Source organism: Schistocerca americana, chromosome 1 (genome assembly GCF_021461395.2).
Source record: "Schistocerca americana isolate TAMUIC-IGC-003095 chromosome 1, iqSchAmer2.1, whole genome shotgun sequence".
NCBI lineage: Eukaryota > Metazoa > Arthropoda > Insecta > Orthoptera > Acrididae > Schistocerca > Schistocerca americana.
Window position 1 is genome coordinate 27,828,221 of NC_060119.1, and position 23,084 is coordinate 27,851,304.

The window sequence follows — 23,084 nt, forward strand, 5'->3', positions numbered from 1 at the left end:
GGATTCCGTAGAAATGTTGGAACACGAGAGGCAATACTGACCCTACGACTTATCTTAGAATAGATTAAGGAAAGGCAAAACTACATTTCTTGCATTTGTTGACCTAGAGAAAGCTCTAGACAATGTTGACTGGAATACCCTATTTCAAATTTTGAAGGTGGCAGGGGTAAAATACAGGGAGCGAAAGGCTATTTACAATCTGTACAGAAACCAGATTGCAGTTATAAGAGTCGAGGGGCATGAAAGGGAAGCAGTGGTTGGGAAGGGAGTGAGACAGGGTTGTAGCCTCTCCCCGATGTTATTCAATCTGTATATTGAGCAAGCAGTAAAGGAAACAAAAGAAAAATTTGGAGGAGGAATTAAAATCCATGGAGAATAAATAAAAACTTTGAGGTTTGCCAATGACATTGTAATTCTGTCAGAGACAGCAAAGGACTTGGAAGAGCAGTTGAATGGAATGGACAGTGTCTTGAAAGGAGGATATAAGATGAACAACAAAAGCAAAATGAGGATAATGGAATGTAGTCGAATTAAATCGGGTGATGCTGAGGGAATTAGATTAGGAAATGAGACACTTAAAGTAGTAAAGGAGTTTTGCTATTTGGGGAGCAAAATAACTGATGTAGGTCGAAGTAGAGATGATACAAAATGTAGACTGGCAATGGCAAGGAAAGCATTTCTGAAGAACAGAAATTTGTTAAGATCGAGTATAGATTTAAGTGGCAGGAAGTCGTTTCTGAAAGTATTTGTATGGAGTGCAGCCACGTATGGAAGTAAAACATGGACGATAAGTAGTTTGGACAAGAAGAAAATAGAAGCTTTACAGAAGAATGCTGAAGATTAGATGGATAGATCACATACCTAATGAGGAGGTATTGAATAGAATTAGGGAGAAGAGAAATTTGGAGCACAACTTGACTAGAAGAAGGGACCGGTTGGTAGGACATGTCCTGAGGCATCAAGGGATCGGCAATTTAGTATTGGAGGGCAGCGTGGAGGATAAAAATCATAGAGGGAGACCAAGAGATGAATACACTAAGCAGATTCACAAGGATGTAGGTTGCAGTAGGTACTGGGAGATGAAGAAGCTTGCACAGGATAGAGTAGCATGGAGAGCTGCATCAAACCAATCTCTGGACTGAAGACCATATCAACAACAACATTTGTGCCTTCAGTGAGCATAGCCACATTATCTACATAAATTTAATTCTGACCTTATTCTGTGTTTTAGATTGATGCCTACAGATTTTTTTTTAAAAAAAACCTAAGCTGATGTCACCTTACACTGAAGCAGATAGACTCAATCTTCAAAATAAACAATTTACATGTCAGTAAACCTACAGAGTGGCTGAAAGGTTGTTACAATTAAATAAAAAATATAAACTGGTGACAGTAGAACCATTCTGATACATGCCGCATTTTCGTCATTTTGAGAAAACTAGGGAAACATGTTTCTATTTGTTTTAACAAAATAGGTCTTTTTTGTGGTTTAGTCTTTAATGAAATAAATTTGACAAAAAACTGTTATTGTAATTTGTTATTGGAAGATACAAGAAGTTTCGTTTCTGCATTAAACAAATCACTTGGAACACTTTGGCACAAACAAACAAATTACAGTTGCATCATCACATCGAGACACTGAGGATCTAAGGGAGGTAACCAAATTTAATCATTTCTAAATCCAGAGAGTAGCATGTTTTCATCATTATGGGCCTAATCATCCCTTCCTCTTCTGTGTACATGTAGAATTGATAGGTAGAATGGATGATAAACTGGTGGAACAAATTAAAGAATTTTTTTATGTCTTTCATTTTTTTAATGTGGTAGTGGCTTTGCTGCCATAGCCTGCGAAGGTACGTAATTCTGGAGGCTTAACAGAAATTCCTGGAAATGTGTTTCATTACTTTTCTGTAGTGTCATCATTGTATTGCATAAGGCTTGAGCCATTTAAAAATTTAATTTTTCACATTTGAGATTTCTTTGCACCCTCGCCCAAAACAGTTTGGTAGTAGTCTTTGTAGTGATCTCATAGATTTTCAAAATGCAGAAACTTGTCAGTTGAGTGTCTAACTATGAAAGGTTTATGCTTCCAGTAGTCATGCAGGAGGTCGATACATGACTGAGGTGTGAAGGTGTCTGTCCTCTTCTTTTGTTCTCGACTTATGAAAGAAAACTCTGTGTCATTCAGTAAGTACGTATGCCCACTCATAAGGTAAAGCATAATATTATCTTCAAGACAGAACAATTTGTTGACCAGAAACAGTAAGAAATGCAACCTGTTCCACTTACGCACAGCAAAGAGTACAGTGCACAAAAATAATTGTCAAAACCAAAGAGAATATAAACACTGTCAAAACTGGAAAAATAACAGACATTAGACAGTTTACTTTGAAAAAAAACTTCTTTTGTTACCACTTCAAAAATTATTCCACAGTGATTTGTATGAAATATGTAGACAATCATTGTTACAAAAACTAAGCACCTATTTTGACTTTACACTATAATATTTTGCACTGGATCACTTCAGCTCTTGCACTTAATTGGAGCCATAACTTGTAGCCATAATGATCCAAGTTTGGTTTCTCACATGGATCGCTATGACAGGATGTATTTTTCAAAGCAGCATCAATTCTGAAGTTAGAGATTGAGATGTTCTTACAGAATGCATCCATGCAAAAAGCTCTAATAAAAAAAAAGTCACTTGGATCAGTATGGTTCTACTGTCCCCAACTGTCCTCTAGTTGGCAAAACAGTTTTAGCCACATAAACATGACAACATGAAATATTAACTGAACATACATACACATCTTAAGTGTATCAGTATTGTATAATTTTTAATGTGTGGCTGATTATAATTGAAATCAAAATGTTCAGAATGAAGTAATTGGCGAGTGTAATGACATGCTGCAGCTCATGCTTACTTATTGCCAAGAGCACGAATATCTTGCAGCCAAGAAGTTCGTCCGATATCCGATCTCCCTTCACTCTCGCCTCTCATTGGATCTTCCATTGCCAAGAGTATGAGAATTACGGCAATAGCACCCATTATAGGGGTTACTCTCAAACCCCACTGCCACACACCAGTGGCACGCGCAGTCTCTGAGCCAATGATGTAGCCCAGGCCACTGGAAGAAACCAACTTTCATAAATATTGTGTGTGCTGAAACATAATTATAATTCCTACATTTCTTTCCACTGTTAGTACAAATTAACCACAGCTATTTACATTCAACTTCAGATTCTTAGAAATAAAACAAATATGCCTACATACATAATGAGTCTTTTACTCACAAATAATGAAACTGTAGTTACATACTAGTTAATTATATTTTTAAAATGAGATGTCAACCAGCGTAATTCAGATGTCCATATCCCATTCAGATTTTTTATTGTTATAGAAATAAAACTGTATATATTCTCACCTGCCAACTGGGATTGCAAAATAAAACAGAGCTAGCATTTTTGATCTAGTGTCCTTAACAAAGAGATCACTAATAATAGTTGGAGCTATAGTTGAGTAACTTGCTTCTCCAATCCCAACAAGGGCACGGAATGTCAGGAACATATGGTAACTCTGAAAGTGGAAAAGCAGTTCACAGATGAAAACAGACACTATCAGTCACACCAAGCTATTTTAAGAAGTAGAATGTCTAACAAAACCTGTTCATAGTGTTCACATCATTAATAGGAATGAAACTCTGAATACAACAGAATATATAATGCTTAAAGTAGCATCGGTATTTTTTCTAGTCTGCAACAAAACAATTAATGTTCAAATCTAAACACAACTACTAATGTCCACTGTGGCAAGGGTGCGAGACATTGCTAGAAATGTATTTCACAAAAATAATAGTGCAAACTTTCTTACATTTGCAAAGGAACCAGCAAGAGTGGTGCCACTCCACAGAAGGACACCCAGTGCCATCAGTAGTTTGCGATTGTACCTATCACCGAGGTAGCCGAAGACTGGTGCAAACACCATGTAACTGAGAACAAAGGCAGTCTGCAATAGGCCACCTTTGTCATCACCAATGTTGTAGTGTGTTTGAATCTGTTGTAAGATACCTGTAAAGTAGAAAGAAGAACAGTTCTATATTACAGTTTTTCACATACTTTTAACCACTGAAACAATTTCACATAAAATCTTATTAATATAAACATATGTTCAACTGCGTTTGTGGATTCTGATTTTACAAATAACTTGTGGCTCTGAGCACTATGGGACTGAACATCGGAGCCTTAGAACTACTTAAATCCAACGAACCTAAGGACATCAAACACATCCATGCCCAAAGCGGGATTCGAACCTGCGACCGCAGCAGCAGCGCCTAGAACCGCTCTGCCACAATGGCTGGCACAAATAATTTGTCTCTGGGCCTACATTTTTGTACCTTATATCACCCGCTAACAGATGGAAAATTTAATTAAATCTTTCTCCAAGTATTTTATATACAGAATGAAGAAATTTGTATGCATTCAATACTTCCACGTTTCTTTAATTCTTTTTATAATCATCATGAAGTGAGAACCATGTCCCTCATCACATTATTGGAATTTCCAATAAAGCAACATTTTTTCTGAAGAATTTATACAAATATATCCTCTATTTTCCCACTTTAGCTACTGACATTTCTTTTCCTCTGCACAGCATTTTACAATCTGATGGGCTGCTGGCAGTGCACACATTATGGATAGATCTACATCTGATTTGGGAAGTGTTGTGAAAGGAACAACAGTTCCACTCACGGAATCCTCTTGATATAGATAATAAGGATTCAGACTAAATAGCTGACACCTCCGAAATGTTGGTTACAGGGTTCTAATCCTGCTCTTATTTACTATATATATGAACCAGATGCATCTCACTTAAAACTATACAGTCTCCAATGAAACAAACTAAAAAGCTGTGTATCCGATTTTATTAATGGAAACAGTAGATTTTGTTCACGGAAACAGTAATGGTACCATTTATGTACCTAAGGCAAATTTAATTGAGAAAACTAATTAATAATGAAACAGAACTGCTGACCAGTATTTGCCTTCACCAGGTAGAACATGCAATACTGCCAAAACACAGATATAAAAGCAAAAATGAGAGACTTCCTTGCTTTCAGAACTAATAGTTCCTTACCCACAGAGCAGAGAGGGGTAGATTGAGGAAGGTTACAAGGAAGCAAAGGTCACTCAAGACTCTAAGGTCAGAGAAGCCCCACACCTATAGTGAGGACAAGCTGGGCCCCCTATCATTCTGGGATTTGAGTCACCTGTCCTTTACTCTAACCTTCCCCGACCCCTGCTCCCCAGGGACTTAAATATTAGTTCTGGAAATTAGGCAGTCCATCAATTTTAGTTTCATGTGGGTGTATTGACAGTACTATACGTTTTCCCTTCTGGGGTAAGTATTGTAACCACTTTTCATACTTTATTACAACAGTTCTAGGATATTCAATGGTATAGCTTAAATTTCTGGCTCATGAGAAATCATTTATGGTGGACCTGGAATTCTTCCACACATTCTCTGAATGGACACCATTAAGATTACTCATTTTCACAAACAATGATTGAAAAATAACAACATTTATCTTCCCAGTAGTCTGATGATGTTAGTCATCAATTTCTATCTTCAGTTAATCTTTCCCCATTTTTTACCTTTTTCCTCTGCTTAATCACGAACATATTCCTTCAGAATGACATTTCAAATGCCAACAACTACTTCTTGTTCTCCAGATATCCTATGATTTATGTTTCACCTGTATACAGTACAGTGTGTAAACTTTCTCAATGCCATATTGATATTTGGTACCACGATTCCTTATAACAACATAAGTAGGCTTACTAGGACACAGTAATTAACAGTTATGTGAACTTTATTAAGAAGCATCATATGGGTTTTACGAAACAAGGTGTTGTCATAGTATGACAAAAACCTGAAGCAGCCTATGTCATTGTCTTTAAGTATGCAGTGCAACATGCAGGCAGGCTAAAACATTTGCATCTTCAGAAAAAAATGGTGAAAAATTGGAATTTATTTGGGCAGAAAACCATTTTAGATTAATTAGTGCCACCCTTGAAAGTGAACAAACGAGTAACCAATTTTGCTGTTTCTATTCCTCAATGTTATTTTACAGCACAATATGATGTTTTAACTCATCTCTGTGGATTGTTTAACTGCTTTAAGATAGTGCTTTAGTCTGTCCTGATGAACTTGTGGTGCAGTATTGTCAATGGCATGTATTCGGTTTGTGTTTCTTGGATAAGGAAATACTTTTCCTTGTAATCATACAAAAACTGGGGTTTATCTGCTTCTGCTTACTTAAAATCTACAGGACTCTAACGGGTAACAGTTATGAAGCGTGGAGGCCTATATGTGACATGATTTTTTAATTTGTCACACTACTGACAGGAATTTCAAATCTCACAGCTAGTAGAATATGTTGCAAATCTGACATTTACAGGGACTCCCAGTTTCCTTTTTTTAATTTCCATAAATGATTTGCAGATGCAAAGAGAACATTAACGTAGACTATGACACAAAGATAACGTAAGCACCTTCTCTCAGTCAGTGGTGTCCCTACATTCATTTAATTCAGAAACTATAACGTCATACAACTCATCCAAATTTAAAGAATATGGTTATGTGTTTAACAACTCTCCCCCCCTTCCACTCTCGTTACCGATCCCCTCTCTCCCCCCCCCCCCCAACAACAATTCTCGTTACCAATCATATCACTCTCCGAGAGGAAATAGGTATTAACTTCATTACTTTTCATTATAGTTGTCTTCCATTTATAAAAACATTAGTTTAACTGCTATAAATGTCAGACAACTTTCAAAAATGTTTGATTGCTATTTGAGACATGAATGAAAAAAATGTACATTGTGGTTGAGACATCTAGCGATGATGTGTTTACAACAATTTTCAAGTCGTCAGAGGTTACACGCAGCGAGCTATTTTACATTTGTCACTTTGGATAGTAAGGATAATGTTTAAATTATGTGTCTTAGGTCTGCTGACCAGTTCGTGTTTTTGACAGAATTTAGAGTGACATGGAACTTCAGTACGTACGTAGGTACTGTAATTAAAAAACTTATTGTGCCTCACTATTATTATAGTCCGATTCACGAACGATCGCGCAGGTGATTTACAGAAGGGGATTGCATTGTTGCCGGTTCCAAGCGAGAGTTGGGGAACTCCCATACGCGTTTCTTCTGTAGAATTTGTTGCTTATCACCACCATGAGCGGTGACCACTCGCACCAATGAAATAAAATTGCACTACGTAACTCGCTATCATCATGTTTAATGCTCGCATTGTGCACATTTACATGAGAGCGGTCAGAATCGTGCTGGACGCTCACTGACTGTCGGCAAATGCGTGACGTAGATGCACAGAACAAGCTTAAAGACGCCCGCCGTCGTTCGTGACAATGGTTGTGGTGAAATACAATTTTTAATAAAGAGGACACTGTTTCCCGTAACACTGAACCGCAGCTGGGTCACTAGTGACCCATTCCTTAATTCTTTCATTGCTCATTATTTTGTATTATTGGCTACACTGTTAAATTTCTCTGACTTTGTATCAAACACATTAATTAACCATCACACTTAATTTTACTTTTTATGATAAGACCTTCAAAGAGAAAAATCTAGATTCACTTAGAACCATGGGCGGGTCAATTCAGACTCCACTGCTGCAGCCCCTTTAGTCATCTCTGTTGTGTCTAGACAAGACAGCATAGACACAATGAGAGGAAGCCGAAAGGCACGCGCTAAAACTCACGCAGGCTGGCGTGAGGTCTGAAACAGGATACGTAATGAATGCTATAAAGAAAAGTACGTAGCTTGTGGAATACTTAACTTTAATCCATAATTGTAGAACATCGCTCTTGATGATACATGCTTCATATAATAAATATCAATTGAATACGGCGCCTTGCTAGGTCGTAGCAAATGTAGCTGAAGGCTATGCTAACTATCATCTCGGCAAATGAGAGCGTATTTGTCAGTGAACCATTGCTATGAACGTCGGCTGGACAACTGGGCGAGTGCTAGTAAGTCTCTCTAAACCTGCCGTGTGGCGGCGCTCGGTCTGCTATCACTGTCAGTAGCGACACGCGGGTCCGACATATACTAGCGGACCGCGGCCGATTTAAAGGCTACCACCTAGCAAGTGTGGTGTCTGGCGGTGACACCACAATCTCATATACCTTCAAGTTTATTTTTAGATTGTGTTTGCTCAACAATCTCAAATCTCACTTTCACCGGACTACCTGATGACGTTGGAGATTTCCAGCTGTGAAGAGGAGGGAGATCAGGTTGAGACGCGTCTGAATACATCATACAGCCACTGCTTAGTTCCATGAAATGCGATGTAAGGTGCGCATTCATACTGTATAAGTAGTGCTTGCAACATGCACATTTATTGTGGCTAAACGTCTAAGAACAGAAGAGGACACTGGCTCATGAGGATGAGCTGCTGGAGTTTTCATCTGAGGAAAATCTCCCACAACCTACAGTTTCAGATTCTTTGCCAGAAGATGATGATGATGATACACCCACATGATTATTTAGTGAATACTGATGAAGGGGGCATGCATACTTATATCTTTATTTTAAAACTGTTTGTCGATGTGCCACATACACACACACTTTTTAAGTGCAAAAATTATATTTATACGTTGGTACAACTTTACTTGGATAAGGGAAGAAATGCCACATTTGACAATTTTTTCCACCTCCTTGGCTGTCTGTGACACGTTGAAAGTAAATACTGCAAGTATTGTGGGCAGCAAACAATGACCTCCCGGGGGAATACCAGTCTTTCTAGTCGGGGCCAAGATGAGTTACGTAGCAGTGTTGTTGAAGAAGAAAGATAGGGCATTGACTGTTTATCAGGGAAAGAACAGCAAGAATGCTCTGATACTCTGCACTATGCATTGCATGCTTACATGAAAACTGAGACCAGTCTGGAAAAAAAGATAGTTACTTTTTACAGGTGCCATAAATATGGAATGGACATGCTTGACCAAATGGCTTCGGAAAAAAAATCAGTCAAAGCACAATCCACCAGTTCGCCTGTTCACACGTTTTACAACTTGGTGTATTCGCCTGGGATAAATGCCTGGTTCTTGTTTAATGCTCTGAACGAGAAAAAAATTCTGGACCTTTTTACTGCAGCTGGGAGAGGAGCTTTCTGGGTTGCTGGGGGGTACACAGCGATCAGGAAGACTAGTACCCGCATCACTCCCAAAGACACTCCTGAGAAACACGAAAAGCGAGCACGTTGCTTTGTGAAGACCGACTCCTCTGGAAACAAATCATTTGTAAAATGTCATATGTACGAAAACTGTCTGCAGTAAATGCACACCAAAAGACTATTAGTTGTGCTCGTTATCTGATGCTAGCCAGGAACAAAAAACAAATATGTTTAAGTTTTCTTAATAATAACTGATCATTTGAGAAAAGCTACTTTATTTTGATTGAGTTAATAATAAAACATGCAACACTTCAAACAATAGATTCATTAGTAGTGACAATAAGCCACTGACGGAGGACAATAAAAGGGAATGATAGGATTCTAGGTATGACCAAATATCAGTTGCTGTAATGTTAATAACTAATTCCTTTTAACGTGCGATTTTTTTTTTATATTTCAACGATTGCGGCGGATTGTTGGCGAAGGGGCAATTATTTAGCTACTTATTAATGTAACGACAATCTAGGGCTACCCTTATTCAGCTGTATACTCGACGATGTGAGGCACGTTGGATACTTAAGGTCTCGTGGCGTGTATCACATGCCACGACATGTCCTTCAATTGTGTTGAATAAGTGGCGGATTGATGTACCGAGTGAGAAGAAATATCTGAACTAAGATCTTTGGCTCGTACCGAGGAGTCTGGCAGTCTCTTGTTTACTGCTGAATAGTGCTGTTGACTTGTGTAAATATGTGACTGATAATAAAGCATTATTCATTTAAAGTGGTGTTCGGGATGTTTTTTCGCTCTATAACTCCCTCGCATCCACAAGCGTTTTAGTACACAATGGAGTGACAAGCGATATGCACATATACAGATGGGGGTAGTATAGCGTACAGAAGGTATGAAAGGGCAGTGTATTGACGGAGCTGTCATTTGTACTCGGGCAATTCACGTGAAAATGTTTGCAACGGTTTATAGCCGCACGAAATCAATTACCCGTTGCAGGGGACATCCCATTCCGGAAATTGTTAGGGAATTCAGTACTCCGATATCTACAGTGTCATGGGTGTGCCGAGAGCACCAGATTTCAGGCATTGCCTCTCACCACGATCAACGCGGTGGCCGACGCACGCCCTTCAAAAATTGTTCAAATGGCTCTGAGCACTATGGGACTTAACTGCTGAGGTCATCAGTCCCCTAGAACTTAGAACTAGTTAAACCTCACTAACCTAAGGACATCACACACATGCATGCCCGAGGCAGTAATATCTCCTTGAACTTTAATATATTTCATTAATGTTCCTTCAATCTTGCACCAGATATTAAGTCTCTCATTTGCGTTGATTCTTCTCCTACTCCTAGTCTGAAGAAAGAAAGGCTTGTCTGTAGTAACCACACATGTTCCATAATTGCGGTCTGCTACTACTACAATTGCAAAGGTTCCGTAGGCGATAATGTCTCGGTCATAATATGATTCCAATCCTGCAAGTGGTTCTTCAGCTCCTCTAACTAGAGCCAAGGTCAGCCAAGAATTACCAGTAACAACTTCGTTAGTTGTACGTGAGAAATTAATTTTACAACCAACAAATGATATTGGTCCTGATAGTACTTCTTGTTGTGCAACTTGGTTAGGAGTAAATCCAAAAGTATCTACTGTCTTGTACACAGTAACACGTAACGAGATAGATAAGGATGCTTTGCAACTTTATAATGAACAATAAAATTAAAAATAAAAGATAAAGGACCTAAAAATAAGGGATAGATAATCAGAGAATCAACAGAAAGCATCAAAATCAGAGAAAGAGAGCATCCCAGAGTGCCCCAGAGAGCATCCCAGAGTGACACAGAGAGCGATCCGCTGGAAAATTAGTCTCATCAGGCCGCCATGTTGGATTTCTAGCGCGCTACTTCCTGCCGCGCCCAGTCAGTAGCTAGTTATCTGCAGGAAGTGTGACGTATGGTGCCACAACGGCCGGCGCACGCCCTTCACTTAACGACCGAGAGCAGCAGCGTTTGCGTAGAGTTGTCAGCGCTAACAGCCAAGCAACTCTGCGCGAAAGAACCGCAGAAACCAACGTGTCAGGTACGACGAACGTATCCGTTAAGGGCAGTGTGGCGAAATCTGGCGTTAATGGGCTATTGCGGAAGACGACCGACGCGAGTGCCTTTGCTAACAGCACAACATCGCCTCTCCTGGCTTTGAGACAATATCAGTTGGACCCTAGACGATTGGAAAACCGTGGCCTGGAAAGATGAGCTGATTTCATTTGGTAAGAGCAGATGGTAGGGTTCGGGTGTGGCGCAGACGCCATGAAGCCATGGACCTAAATTGTCAACAAGGCACTGTGCAATCTGGTGATGGCTCCCTAATGATGTGGGCTGAGTTTACATGGATTGGACTGGGTCCTCTGGACGTTCGGCTACTTGGACACTATTTGATGGATGAAAATGTGCCATGTTATCGGGCCACAGTTGTTCGTGATTGCTCTGAAGAATATTCTGGACAATTCGAGCGAACAATTTGGCCACCCAGATCGCCCGGCATAAATCCCACAGGACTTTTATGGGACATAATCGAGACGTCATTTCGTGCACAAATCCACAGTGTTGCCACAAGTTCTGGAAATCAAGGAATTTCAGACATGCCAGAGAAATATGAAAAAAACCGGAAAATTTTCGTTTTTGTCTCAGTAGATGAAATGGTTTGTTTACTGAGATGTCACGCATCGTCGCTGGCTGGGTGCCACTTCCCTACTCCCTCATTCTTCCTACTTCTGCCCTCCCTATCGGAACAGTGGCTTCAGCTTGCAGTCAGTGCTGCCACCACTTCTTGCCGCTAGCGTAGCAGCTGCCAATGAGAGGCAGCGAGGCACGAGGAGTACGTTGTTTGGGTCTGGCTGGAAGAGAATGTTGACGCAGAGGCCGGAGACGGCTGTCGTGTGTGTGTGTGTGTGTGTGTGTGTGTGTGTGGGCGCGCGCGCGCGCGCTCTCGTTTTCTGACAAAGGATATGGCCAAAAATTAAGCTGCGAGAGTGTGGCTGTCTTTTCTACGTGCCGGCCGTGGTGACCGAACGGTTCTAGGCGCTACACTCTGGAACCGCGTGGCCGCTACGGTCGCAGGTTCGAATGCTGCCTCGGGCATTGACCTGTGTGATGTCCTTAGGTTAGTTAGGTTTAAGTAGTTCTAAGTTCTAGGGGACTGATGACCTCAGAAGTTAAGTCCAGTGCTCAGAGCCATTTGAACCATTTCTACGTGCGTGTCTGCGGCTCAGCGATCATCTTTAGGGTGAGTTGCCACCTGTCCTAAATAGTACTGACTCTCAGAGTATTTGTGCAAGTTATCTGTGGCACGGATTGATCACCGCGGTCTCTTTTCATCAACACGGTGTCTGTGACACGTGAATAGCTGACCACACGAGTGGACTTCCACGATGGGCCAAAACCGCAGGCCATTTCTGCGGGTATCTCTAATGGATCGGGAAGCCCATCGCCTCCCGCTAATGTCCAAAGCTTGCCCGTTGGATCCAGTCCCACCGTACTGCCCGGAGGCCGGGTCTTTTCGGGTGCGGCATAATGAGCCGGATTTCCGTGGTTTATCCATGGACAGAGGACCATGGTGCACGCCGGAGAGCTAGAGGCCACGGGCGATGGATTTTAGGAATTGCAGCTGTCTCATCGCAAGTACAAAGGCATTTTATTTATTGTAGTACATTTTGGCACCTCGAAAGTAGTTTATATATTAGAAAATATGGACGATAAGAAGAAGAAAATTGTGGCAATCGCTGGCGGTTAGTACGCTATGCACCCATATATTTCTCGAAAGAAATATCAAACTATACCTGTGGAATAATAGGCATAACACAGTGGGTAATAACCGATAATAACGAACATAGTTTAACCAACATTTTATTGGTGGTCACCTACAGTGTTGGTTTACACAACTCTTCCCCGCCTTATACACTTCTTTCAAGACAGCTGAGGTTCTTTCTGAAATCAGTGAAGGTGTTTTGAAACTGTCTTACGACTCGAAATGGCTACTTTTGTCACCAAATGTGTTTCGTGTTGTTGAAATAAAGTAACAACAGTGGTCTTCATGAAACACATATACCATTTTGCTTGCTTTCTTCTTCTAAAAATAGTTCATTACAAAAGATGTTGACGTTAGTACTTAAGATTTTATGCTCACACAGGGAAGAAATACAGAAGTCCTTACGTTTTTTGTCTTTACTGACCCGTGAGATCACAAAATTTATCAGGGAAAAATGCAAAAACCTGTCTGGAAATCAGGAAATTTGACTTGGGGAAACTCGTGGCAACTCCGGTCCTGCACCGGCAACACATTCGCAATTATGGACAGCTACAGAGACAGGCAATACTGACCCTACGACTTATCTTAGAAGATAGATTAAGGAAAGACAAACCTACGTTTCTAGCATTTGTAGACTTAGAGAAAGCTTTTGACAATGTTGACTGGAATACTCTCTTTCAAATTCTTAAGGTGGCAGGGGTAATATACAGGGAGCGAAAAGCTATTTACAATCTGTACAGAAACCAGATGGCAGTCATAAGAGTCGAGGGGTATGAAAGGGAAGCAGTGGCTGGGAAGGGAGTGAGACAGGGTTGTAACCTCTCCCTGATGTTATTCAATCTGTATATTGAGCAAGCAGTGAAGAAAACAAAAGAAAAATTCGGAGTAGGTATTGAAATCCATGGAGAAGAAATAAAAACGTTGAGGTTCGCCGATGACATTGTAATTCTGTCAGAGACAGCAAAGGACTTGGAAGACCAGTTGAACGGAATGGACAGTGTCTTGAAACGAGGCTATAAGATGAACGTCAACAAAAGCAAAACGAGGATAATGGAATGTAGTAAATTAGGAAATGAGACGCTTAAAGTAGTGAATAAATTTTGCTATTTGGAGAGCAAAATAACTGATGATGGTCGAAGTAGAGAGGATATGACACGTCGACAGGCAATGGCAAGGAAAGCATCTCTGAAGAAGAGAAATTTGTTAACATCGAGTATAGATTTAAGTGTCAGGAAGTCATTTCTGAAAGTATTTGTATGGAGTGGAGCCATGTATGGAAGTGAGACATGGACGATAAATAGTTTGCACAAGAAGAGAATAGAAGCTTTGGAAATGTGGTGCTACAGAAGAATGCTGAAAATTAGATGGGTAGATCACGTAACTAATGAGGAGATGTTGAATAGAATTGGGGAGAAGGGGAGTTTGTGGTACAACTTGACTAGAAGGAGGTATCGGTTGGTAGGAAATGTTCTGAGGCATCAAGGGATCACCAATTTAGTATTGGAGGGCAGCGTAGAGGGTAAAAATAGTAGAGGGAGACCAAGAGATGAATACACTAAGCAGATTGAGAAGGAAGTACGTTGCAGTAGGTACTGGGAGATGAAGAAGCTTGCACAGGACAGAGTAGCATGGAGAGCTGCATCAAACCAGTCTCAGGACTGAAGGCCACAACAACACAGAGACAGGACGGCTCAGTATTTCCGGAGGGGACTTGTAGTGACATGTTGAATCCACGCCCCGTCGCGCTGCTGCACTACGCCCGCTAAAGAGGAGGTCTAGAACGGTATTGGGACGTATTCCGTGACCGCTGTCGCCTCAGTGTAGATGTGAGTAAGCAGTCTGGAGTTCTGCGCAGCACACGCGCTGCGGGTAGCGAGAGCTGTGGCGCCCCACCGCCCACCGGCCGCCGGTGACGGGCAGCGACTGTACCCGGCTACCTGCTCGCGTCTGACTGACGCTGTGCGACTGACTGCCGGCCCAGGAATGTGGAGCGTGCGGCCGGCGCCAGCAGGCGCTCCGGAACAGCCGCAAGTCACCCCCCCCCCCCCCCTACCCCCAGTCGCACCCTCGTCGCACGATTTCCTCTCTTTCTCTTTTTCCTTTCTTGCAAGTCGAATTTGATGAGTTAGGCTTTCGCGGAACTAAACAAAATACAATGTTTGCACCAACTTGGCACGCTCCTCTTGCGAGTTACTAAACCGCGGAGCCTGCCACGTTTTATAATCCACGTCACTGTGGTACAGTGATCGACAAACTTTTGGGGTCAAGAGCCAGCACTTACGTTGTGGCGCGGCACCTGAGGCCGCAACTGTACCGACCTTATTATTAACTGATGACCTACATAAATTTGCACGTTACGGGTCCCCAGTAGACCAGCTACAGTTAGGACTGTCGGCTGCTCGTCCCCCAAATACTGGTATCTGAAAACCAGCGCCATTCGGAACACTTTTTCCCGGCTGTTCTCTATTTTAGTCCGCTACCGCCTTCAGCAGCCCCAAAGTTGTGGCACCGTAATTTCCCGACCAAGTGTTGTTCTGTTGCCTTCTGTCAGCGAATGGGTAATTCATTAATAACAATAACTATACTTGTATTTAAATGCATTATAAAATACACCGAAGCACCAAAGAAACTGGTAAAGGCATGCGTATTCAAATACAGAGATACGTAAACACACAGAATACGGCGCAGCGGTCGGAAACGCCTACATAAGACAACACGTGTCTGGCGCAGCTCTTAGATCGGTTACTGATCACCTGAATCCATTCATGTGCATTATGCGTTCCGAGGGACTTGGGCAATTCAAGCTGGGCAATGCGACACCACACACAGTGGTGCTACAGAGTGGCTCCGGAAATACTCTTCCGAGTTTAAACACTTCCACTGGCCACCAAACTTCCCAGACATGAACATTATTGGGCATATTTGGGATGCCTTGCGACGTGCTGTTCAGAAGAGGTCTCCACCCCTTGTACTCTTACGGATTTATGGACAGCCGTCCAGGATTCACGGTGTCAGTTCCCTCCAGGACTATTTCAGACATTAGTCGAGTCCCTGCCACGTCGTATTGCGGCACTTCTGCGTGCTCGCGGGGGCCCTACACGATATTTGGCAGATGTACCAATGTACTAATATTTCACTTTTTAAAGTTATGGAGCTAGCTGCCACGCCGAAACATTTCTCTGTAATGTGTTTCTCACCATGTTGTTCTAAAAACAGCATTTTTTTTGGGGGGGGGGGGGGGGGGGGTGTGTGGGGGAGAAAAGTCAAAGTCTTACAATACACATCGTTTGACCTCTATAACGTGAATACGACAGTCTATCTGAAGGTTAGGATTTTAAATCCTACAAATGTACCACGGATACAAAAAACAGTTATACACAGTGTTCCGAAATTCCCGTTACAGTCTTCTAGAATTTGTAAAGGAGAGTGAGTACATAACATTTTGTATAGGAACCCATGTCCGGAAACGTCATCCAACGACGCTACACAGCTTCAAAGTTATAGCCGCTGGCGCCTCTAATATATATATATATATATATATATATATATATATATATATATACTCAGGGTAGTTTGTTGAAGATGTCAGTCGTGAGAGGTAATGCCCGAAATTTGGTTTTCTCGGCACACTCTTGAAACTGTAGATCTCGGAATACTGAATACCCTAACGAATTCCGAAACGGAATGTCTCAATCGTCTACCTCCCTCTGCCATTCCTGGTTCAGAGTCTGTCCGTCCCCGTCGTGCGGCCATAATCACGCCGGAAACCTCTTCACGTGAACCGCCTCAGTACAAATGACAGCTGCGCCAAAGCAATGCCCTTTTATACCTTGTGTACGAAATACTACCGCCATATGTACATGTGCGTGTCGTTGTGTCAGGAGTTCTGTCATCTGAATGTATTTCACCTCGATTTGTAGTCGGTACGTGCATCCTTTGCCCTTTATATTGGGTAATGATGTCTCTCGTGAACTTTTTCAATCCGCCGTCGTAATAGTGGTTCTTGTTCTACCCTTGCGACAGTTATACAGCGTTTACCTGCTGCGGAGACAGTCTGTCCCCGAAAGGCGTGACGGCCAAGGCCGAGGCTGAGCAAAATTCAGCGCTATGAATAGCAACCAGGCGACTGCGCCTCTTCCGGGCTTTCATTCAAGTCGTCCTGGCGCCGCACACAACGGGCCGCTTACGTCTAGCCGCCACACCCTTCTACTGACCGCTGGTCGTAACTGGCTGCGGGAACCCGAGCCGTCTGCACGTGGCGTGCTGTCCACGCCGCGACAGCTTCCTTCGGTGCACACCGAGCGAGGTGTGGCTCAGTGGTTAGCACACTGTGTAACACCACAGCTCTTATGCTGTATGGATTCATTTTGCTTTATTTAATGTTACATTGTTGATCGCCTGTGAATGTGTTCAAATCGATAGCATAAAATTGTGTATTCTTTTCTTTGTCAAACCTTTGATGTCGTGATTTGATTCTATGCAAAGTAGTGTATCTGCAATTTGTATTCTTTGTCCCATTTGGAGGGAACAGAACTTATTGTATGTAATTGTAATTTTGTGTGAATAATTTTTTGTAGAAGTGTCAATATGTGAAAATGTTCTGTTTTATTTAATGTATTTGTTTGCTGTTATGTAAATTGCTGATCCTCACTTAGGGTTCTTAGTTAGTTTGTATGTAAATGGTGTAGTGGTTCCCCTCTGGAACGGAAATGCGTAGCACGCGCAAATTGTGGTTGGCCTAGGTGGAAAAGGTGGAACTGATAGTCAGTCGGAGACGAGCCACCAGTCGGAAAGGAGCTACCAGTCTGTGCACTGTCAATGTAAAGGTGCATATCATGCTGATTCAGAGAGAGGCTTTTACTGCTTCTTTCCAATGCCTCGGATGGGTGGATAAATAGCTGGATCTATTCTGGAATTTGTATGAATCGTCGCCATGAAGATACGATAAAGTCCGGCAATTCTACCTGTAATTCCACCTACCAACATGCAGTTGCCACCACATTGCGCAATCACTGTAACGTAATACTATATTGATGTACAGTGAAGGATCAGCCTAATGGATGTGTTAGTGTGCTGAAATATAAGGTAATTCACATCGGAATTTATTTACCTACCTTGATTTTACTCCTCATCATAACACCTCTCAGGGTCCTCTCCGTTTGAAGTAAAGTGATTACCGAGTGTCCTTACTGAAAGTACGTTGAAGCCTAGAGCTTTGTTAAATAATGCCTCTTGAACTTATTAGAAAGGTAGTTAAAGCTAATGTGGTAACAGAGTGAGTTAAGGCAAATGTTATTTGTCCAATAATAATTTTCATATTGAAACTGTTATTTAAAGTGCTGTTACCTACTTCAAACTTTAGGCTGAGTCTTATAAAGTAAATGATCACGTTGTTGTCGGTAGTAAATTCTAAAAAGGAGAGTCAGTTCCTTGCAATTTTGTCAACATTGTGTTTCGTTGTAGTAAAAGTGAGAAAGCTGCAGTTGTGAAACGTTACATTCTCATGTATGCCAAGTGTTTGTCTCTCTTGTGTGCATATTAACAGTATAAAGACCACTCAGTTTGTGTAAACCCTGAAAGTGATAGTGTTTTTCTGTACCTGTTATAATTTTGAAAATAGTTCCTGCTGCTCCAACTGTTAGCTTCAATCTTAAAACATATGTGTGTTAGAGTTCATTGCACTCGCGTGTTGCTAAGTCTAGGATGTGTCTGTTGTGTTGTCCATTATAGTTACTTATACCTACTTTCATAAACGAGAATGTTAATCTTTCTCTTGCCTAATTAGGCTGGCGACCGTTTCCCTTATTCTATAAACAGTATAGCTAGGCAAAATTTTGTTTGTCACTATTCCAATATTAACGTAATTCTGACTTTCATTTCCGATAAGCCACTTCCATTAGGAACAATACGGTCAACTTAACAAAATTCCTCTCAGAGAGTAACACTGCTCTGTTGCTTTGTGCCATAGTTACTTTTACGAAATTGTTTTATGTTACAACCTGCTTCTGGCATTGAGGTTATGGTACAGTAGTTAGCAGACGGGGAGTGTTATAACTGGACTCGCACTCGGGAGGACAGCTGCTGAAAGCCGCGTCTGGCCATGCCGATTAAGATTTCCTGTGATTTCCCTAAATCGCTTCAGGCAAATGCCGGGACGGTTCCTTTGAAACAGTACGGCGGAGTTTCTTCCCCATCGTCCCCTAATCCGAGCTTGTGCTCAGTCTCTAATGACCTCGATGTCGACAGGACGTTAAACACTGATCTCCTCCTCCTCCTGTGCACAGGACGATTGCCAAGCGCGCTACCATTTCATTTCGAATCCTGATCAGTCCAATAATTCCAATGAAACGTTCTTCCAAGAAGTTAGTTTCATGTTCCATGAATCATTTTCCACGATAAATCGTACTGGTGTGGAACGAGTCATAATATATTCACACCACAATTTACTTTGTAAGTATAGCTACAACCTGAACAATTAAAAGATATTTTTTTTTTCAAAAAGAAAAATATATATGCAGATGTGAGTTATTAACTCCTATCCACTATCTTTCACACATTACAATAATAGAAATTATTCTGCGCAACAGAAAGAGTTGTAGCAGATAAACTTTTACAAATTGTTTTCAATTTTTTAAAATAATTATAAAACAATCTAGAAGAGAAGGCACGTTTATTAAGAGTTGTCCGGTTCGGATCATCAGATGATATCTTCAGACTTTCAACAATATAAATGGACAATGCCTGCGCATGGAGCAAGAACCGCTGAATGACGATAATCAACTGCTCAATGACTATCGTCATTCGGCGGTTCCCGCTCCATGCACCGCCACTTTCCATCAATATGGTTGAACTTCTGAACATAATCATGTGATGATCGAAACCGGTCACCATTTAATAAACGTGCCTTGCGATCTAGACTGTTTTATAATTAATTGAGAAATTACATTGTGATCGCTGACTTTCTCCAGATTTTACTTTGCTGTCTGTCAGACCTTTTTTATCAGTAGGTAAGGTACCTAATTTAGTTGCAGCATTGTGCACCCGTTTTTGAGCTAAAGACAACCTTTTAAGTGAAATAATGAATGTAATTTTTCCTGCTGATGTTGTAATTATGTACATCATTGTTCGGATTATTCCCAACAAACTTGACGACGGAATACAATGTCGAGCAATAGTCAAAATGCCCGACTCCGTAAACGGATGCCTACAAGATGTGTAGCTGTTGTGCTGAGTCACGTGCTTCTCGGAAATCAAGAAATACTGCATCTACATGACTGCCTCGATCCAGAGCTTTCAGTATGTCACGTGAGAAACGAGCGAGTTGGCTTTTACATGGTAGATGGCACTGAGGAGATTAATCTGTTGAAGATAGCTCATTATCTTTGAACTCAGAATTTGTTCTAAGATTCGACAGCAAATCGATGTCAAGGAAATTGGATCTGTGGATCACTTCTACTAGTAGACGGGTATAACTTGTGTTTCTTTCAACTACTGGACACGGGTTTTTCTTTTTCAGGGAGATCTACGACAGATTATAGTTACAAGAGAAGGTAACTCAGCCGCAAATTTAATCTACAACTTGATAAGGATTCCATCGGGCCCTGTAGCTCTGTTCAATTTTAACCGTTTCAGCTGTTTCTCAACACTACTGGCACTAATACTGATTTCACACAGATTTTCAGTGGTGCGAGGATTAAATTGGGGCAGTTCTCTCGGGTTTTCCTTTGTAAAGGAACATCTGAAAACAGAATTAAGCATTGCAGCTTGATAGGTGTCATTTTATTAATCGATTGTACAATAATGTCATGTCTTTGCTCTCGAGCTGTTACATGTGAGCGAGCAGCGATGTTGTAAGCTGTATCACAGGTCTAGGTCATAGAGTAAATATTTACTCTAGAGTAGGTATTTACTCTATGGTCTCGGTGTGCGCGTAGGCGAAGTAGCAGGTAGTGATTACCTGTGTTTCAGTGAGGAAGCAGTTTTAATTTTTTGTCTCACATGTAAATTCTCAATTTATCGATGTGTTTAATTAAGATGATTATATAATGGTAACTGATCTGAGAAGAAGGAAATATAATGGAATCATTAATTTACGTAAAGAGGAATTGTAAGGCAATTTTTTTCAAGTCACACTTTTATTATTGCAGCGCCATTTTTCACCTACCTTTATCTTGCAATTTTTAACTGATTATGGTTTTTCTTTTTCATAAGTATAAAAGGAACCAAGTGTGTTCCGAAAACACTTCAATTTGCAACTAACAGAGAACTCACTGCACCTCACGAGTGTCTCTGTGTAGATACAGTAATCTGTAGCTTTAGAATACCGGCGCGCAGTACTGCAACGCGTTATTCAGATTTGCGCAGGATAGAGGTAAGGACTAGATATTTTGATTTTTTTTTTATTCAATCAGGTTCAAATGGCTCTGAGCACTATGGGACTCAACTGCTGAGGTCATTAGTCCCCTAGAACTTAGAACTACTTAAACCTAACTAACCTAAGGACATCACAAACATCCATGCCCGAGGCAGGATTCGAACCTGCGACCGTAGCGGTCTTGCGGTTCCAGACTGCAGCGCCTTTAACCGCACGGCCACTTCGGCCGGCTATTCAATCAGGCCCAACTTATTCAGAGACAGTTAGATTTTTGTGTGTTGTGTATCAGATTTAGTGCTGCGGTCTGCGATCAGTTTTGCAAACCTAATTACTGTAGTTTTCATGCCGAAGTTCATTATTCACGCAGTTTATACTGTTTAAAATTCCTGCAGTCAGATTATTCACTTTAACAATATTAAAGGCTTGCTTTCTCATGTCAGTTTTCTATTACGATTGTCTGCACGGCTCTTATTATTCAATACAGAGTACGCCAATCATATATGTATAACTTAAAGAGAACTTTCAAGCTTTTGTTTTGCTACCCTCAGATTCAATTCGTACCTTCTACAAGCCTTCCAACATTTCGCTACAGTTTTCTGGCGTTGCTTTTTCGCTATGAACAACACTACCACCTGGCAGTAACCTTTTGCAGCGTCTCCCACTCTGTCTATCAGGTAAACACCAATATACTCGTAGAACTTTGATGATGTACGCAGGAAGCTGTTTCATAGCGAAATGAGTTCTGCTAGCTAAGGGCGACGTCCTGAGTTCTGTTCAATCCACTTACAAAGCCATTTCGCAAACTCGTATTATGTGAAGGCACAACGGAACGAAACTCCCGGAATGTCTACTCGAACGTCTGTAGCCGTCGTTCCTTGAAGCAAAGGAAGAACTTATTCACGCGTTACAACTTCCGAGGCGGTCTTCTCCGTTCTTCTGGAAGTTGAGACAGGTATGACCTGATCCTTGTCCGTGAGTGCCCGACGTATCTACACGACTCAAATGTCTCTCCGGTGCCCGTAATGTATTCCAGAGGCCCGCCCTCAGATTGGGCGTGATTTATCTGCGCTAACCACGGCCCCTCCGTAATGGCTGTCGCCCTTATCTGGTCCACACGCTGCTGCTACCCCAGCACACAAACAAGCTGGCCCCCGCGCCGATAGGCTTCACGGCTTTCAGGATTAACAACGTCGGTGGTGGCTGCCGCGCAACAGGGGGACAACGCCTTTCCTGGTGAGACGCGCCACATTCCGCCACTCGGGTTTAGCAGAATTGGTGGCGAGGTCAAATTAGGAACGACACTACACTTACATGCGTACATACATGGAATAGGCAAACAAATGTGAACAGCGGTAGAAATGGGATGGTTGTGTTTGTCGGCCAGAAACGCAGGTGAGGCACATGTCGCGCTGGTGCAGTGCAGATTGTTTACACTTCGCTCTTGCATTCAGTCATATGGTCCGACGACTCAACGTTTTCGTTTTTTCCAACATCGGGTAGGGTTTACGTCTGGATAACGCCAAAAGAAGCCTAGAATCCTGATTGCTTGATTCCAACGGAGGTGGAAGTGTGATGGTGTGGGCAACCATATCTGGTATTCTGCTGGCCCCATCATTACTCTCAAAGACCGTGTTACAACCAACGGTTATGTGAACATTTTAAGCGATCACATGCGCCCCTTGATTCAAATGTTGTTCCCAACA

At 41.6% G+C, this 23,084-nt stretch overlaps 1 protein-coding gene across 1 annotated transcript in view; it reads right to left on the reverse strand.

The window, feature by feature from the left end:
- Positions 1-23,084, reverse strand: part of LOC124546206 (protein spinster) — a 329,935-nt gene that overhangs the window by 20,336 nt on the left and 286,515 nt on the right. The window contains exons 2-4 of the mRNA XM_047125020.1: positions 3,869-4,065; positions 3,423-3,574; positions 2,922-3,125 (exon numbers count right to left, since the gene is read on the reverse strand). Coding sequence (XP_046980976.1) covers positions 2,922-3,125; positions 3,423-3,574; positions 3,869-4,065 — 553 coding nt within the window. The remainder of the gene's footprint in view (positions 1-2,921; positions 3,126-3,422; positions 3,575-3,868; positions 4,066-23,084) is intronic.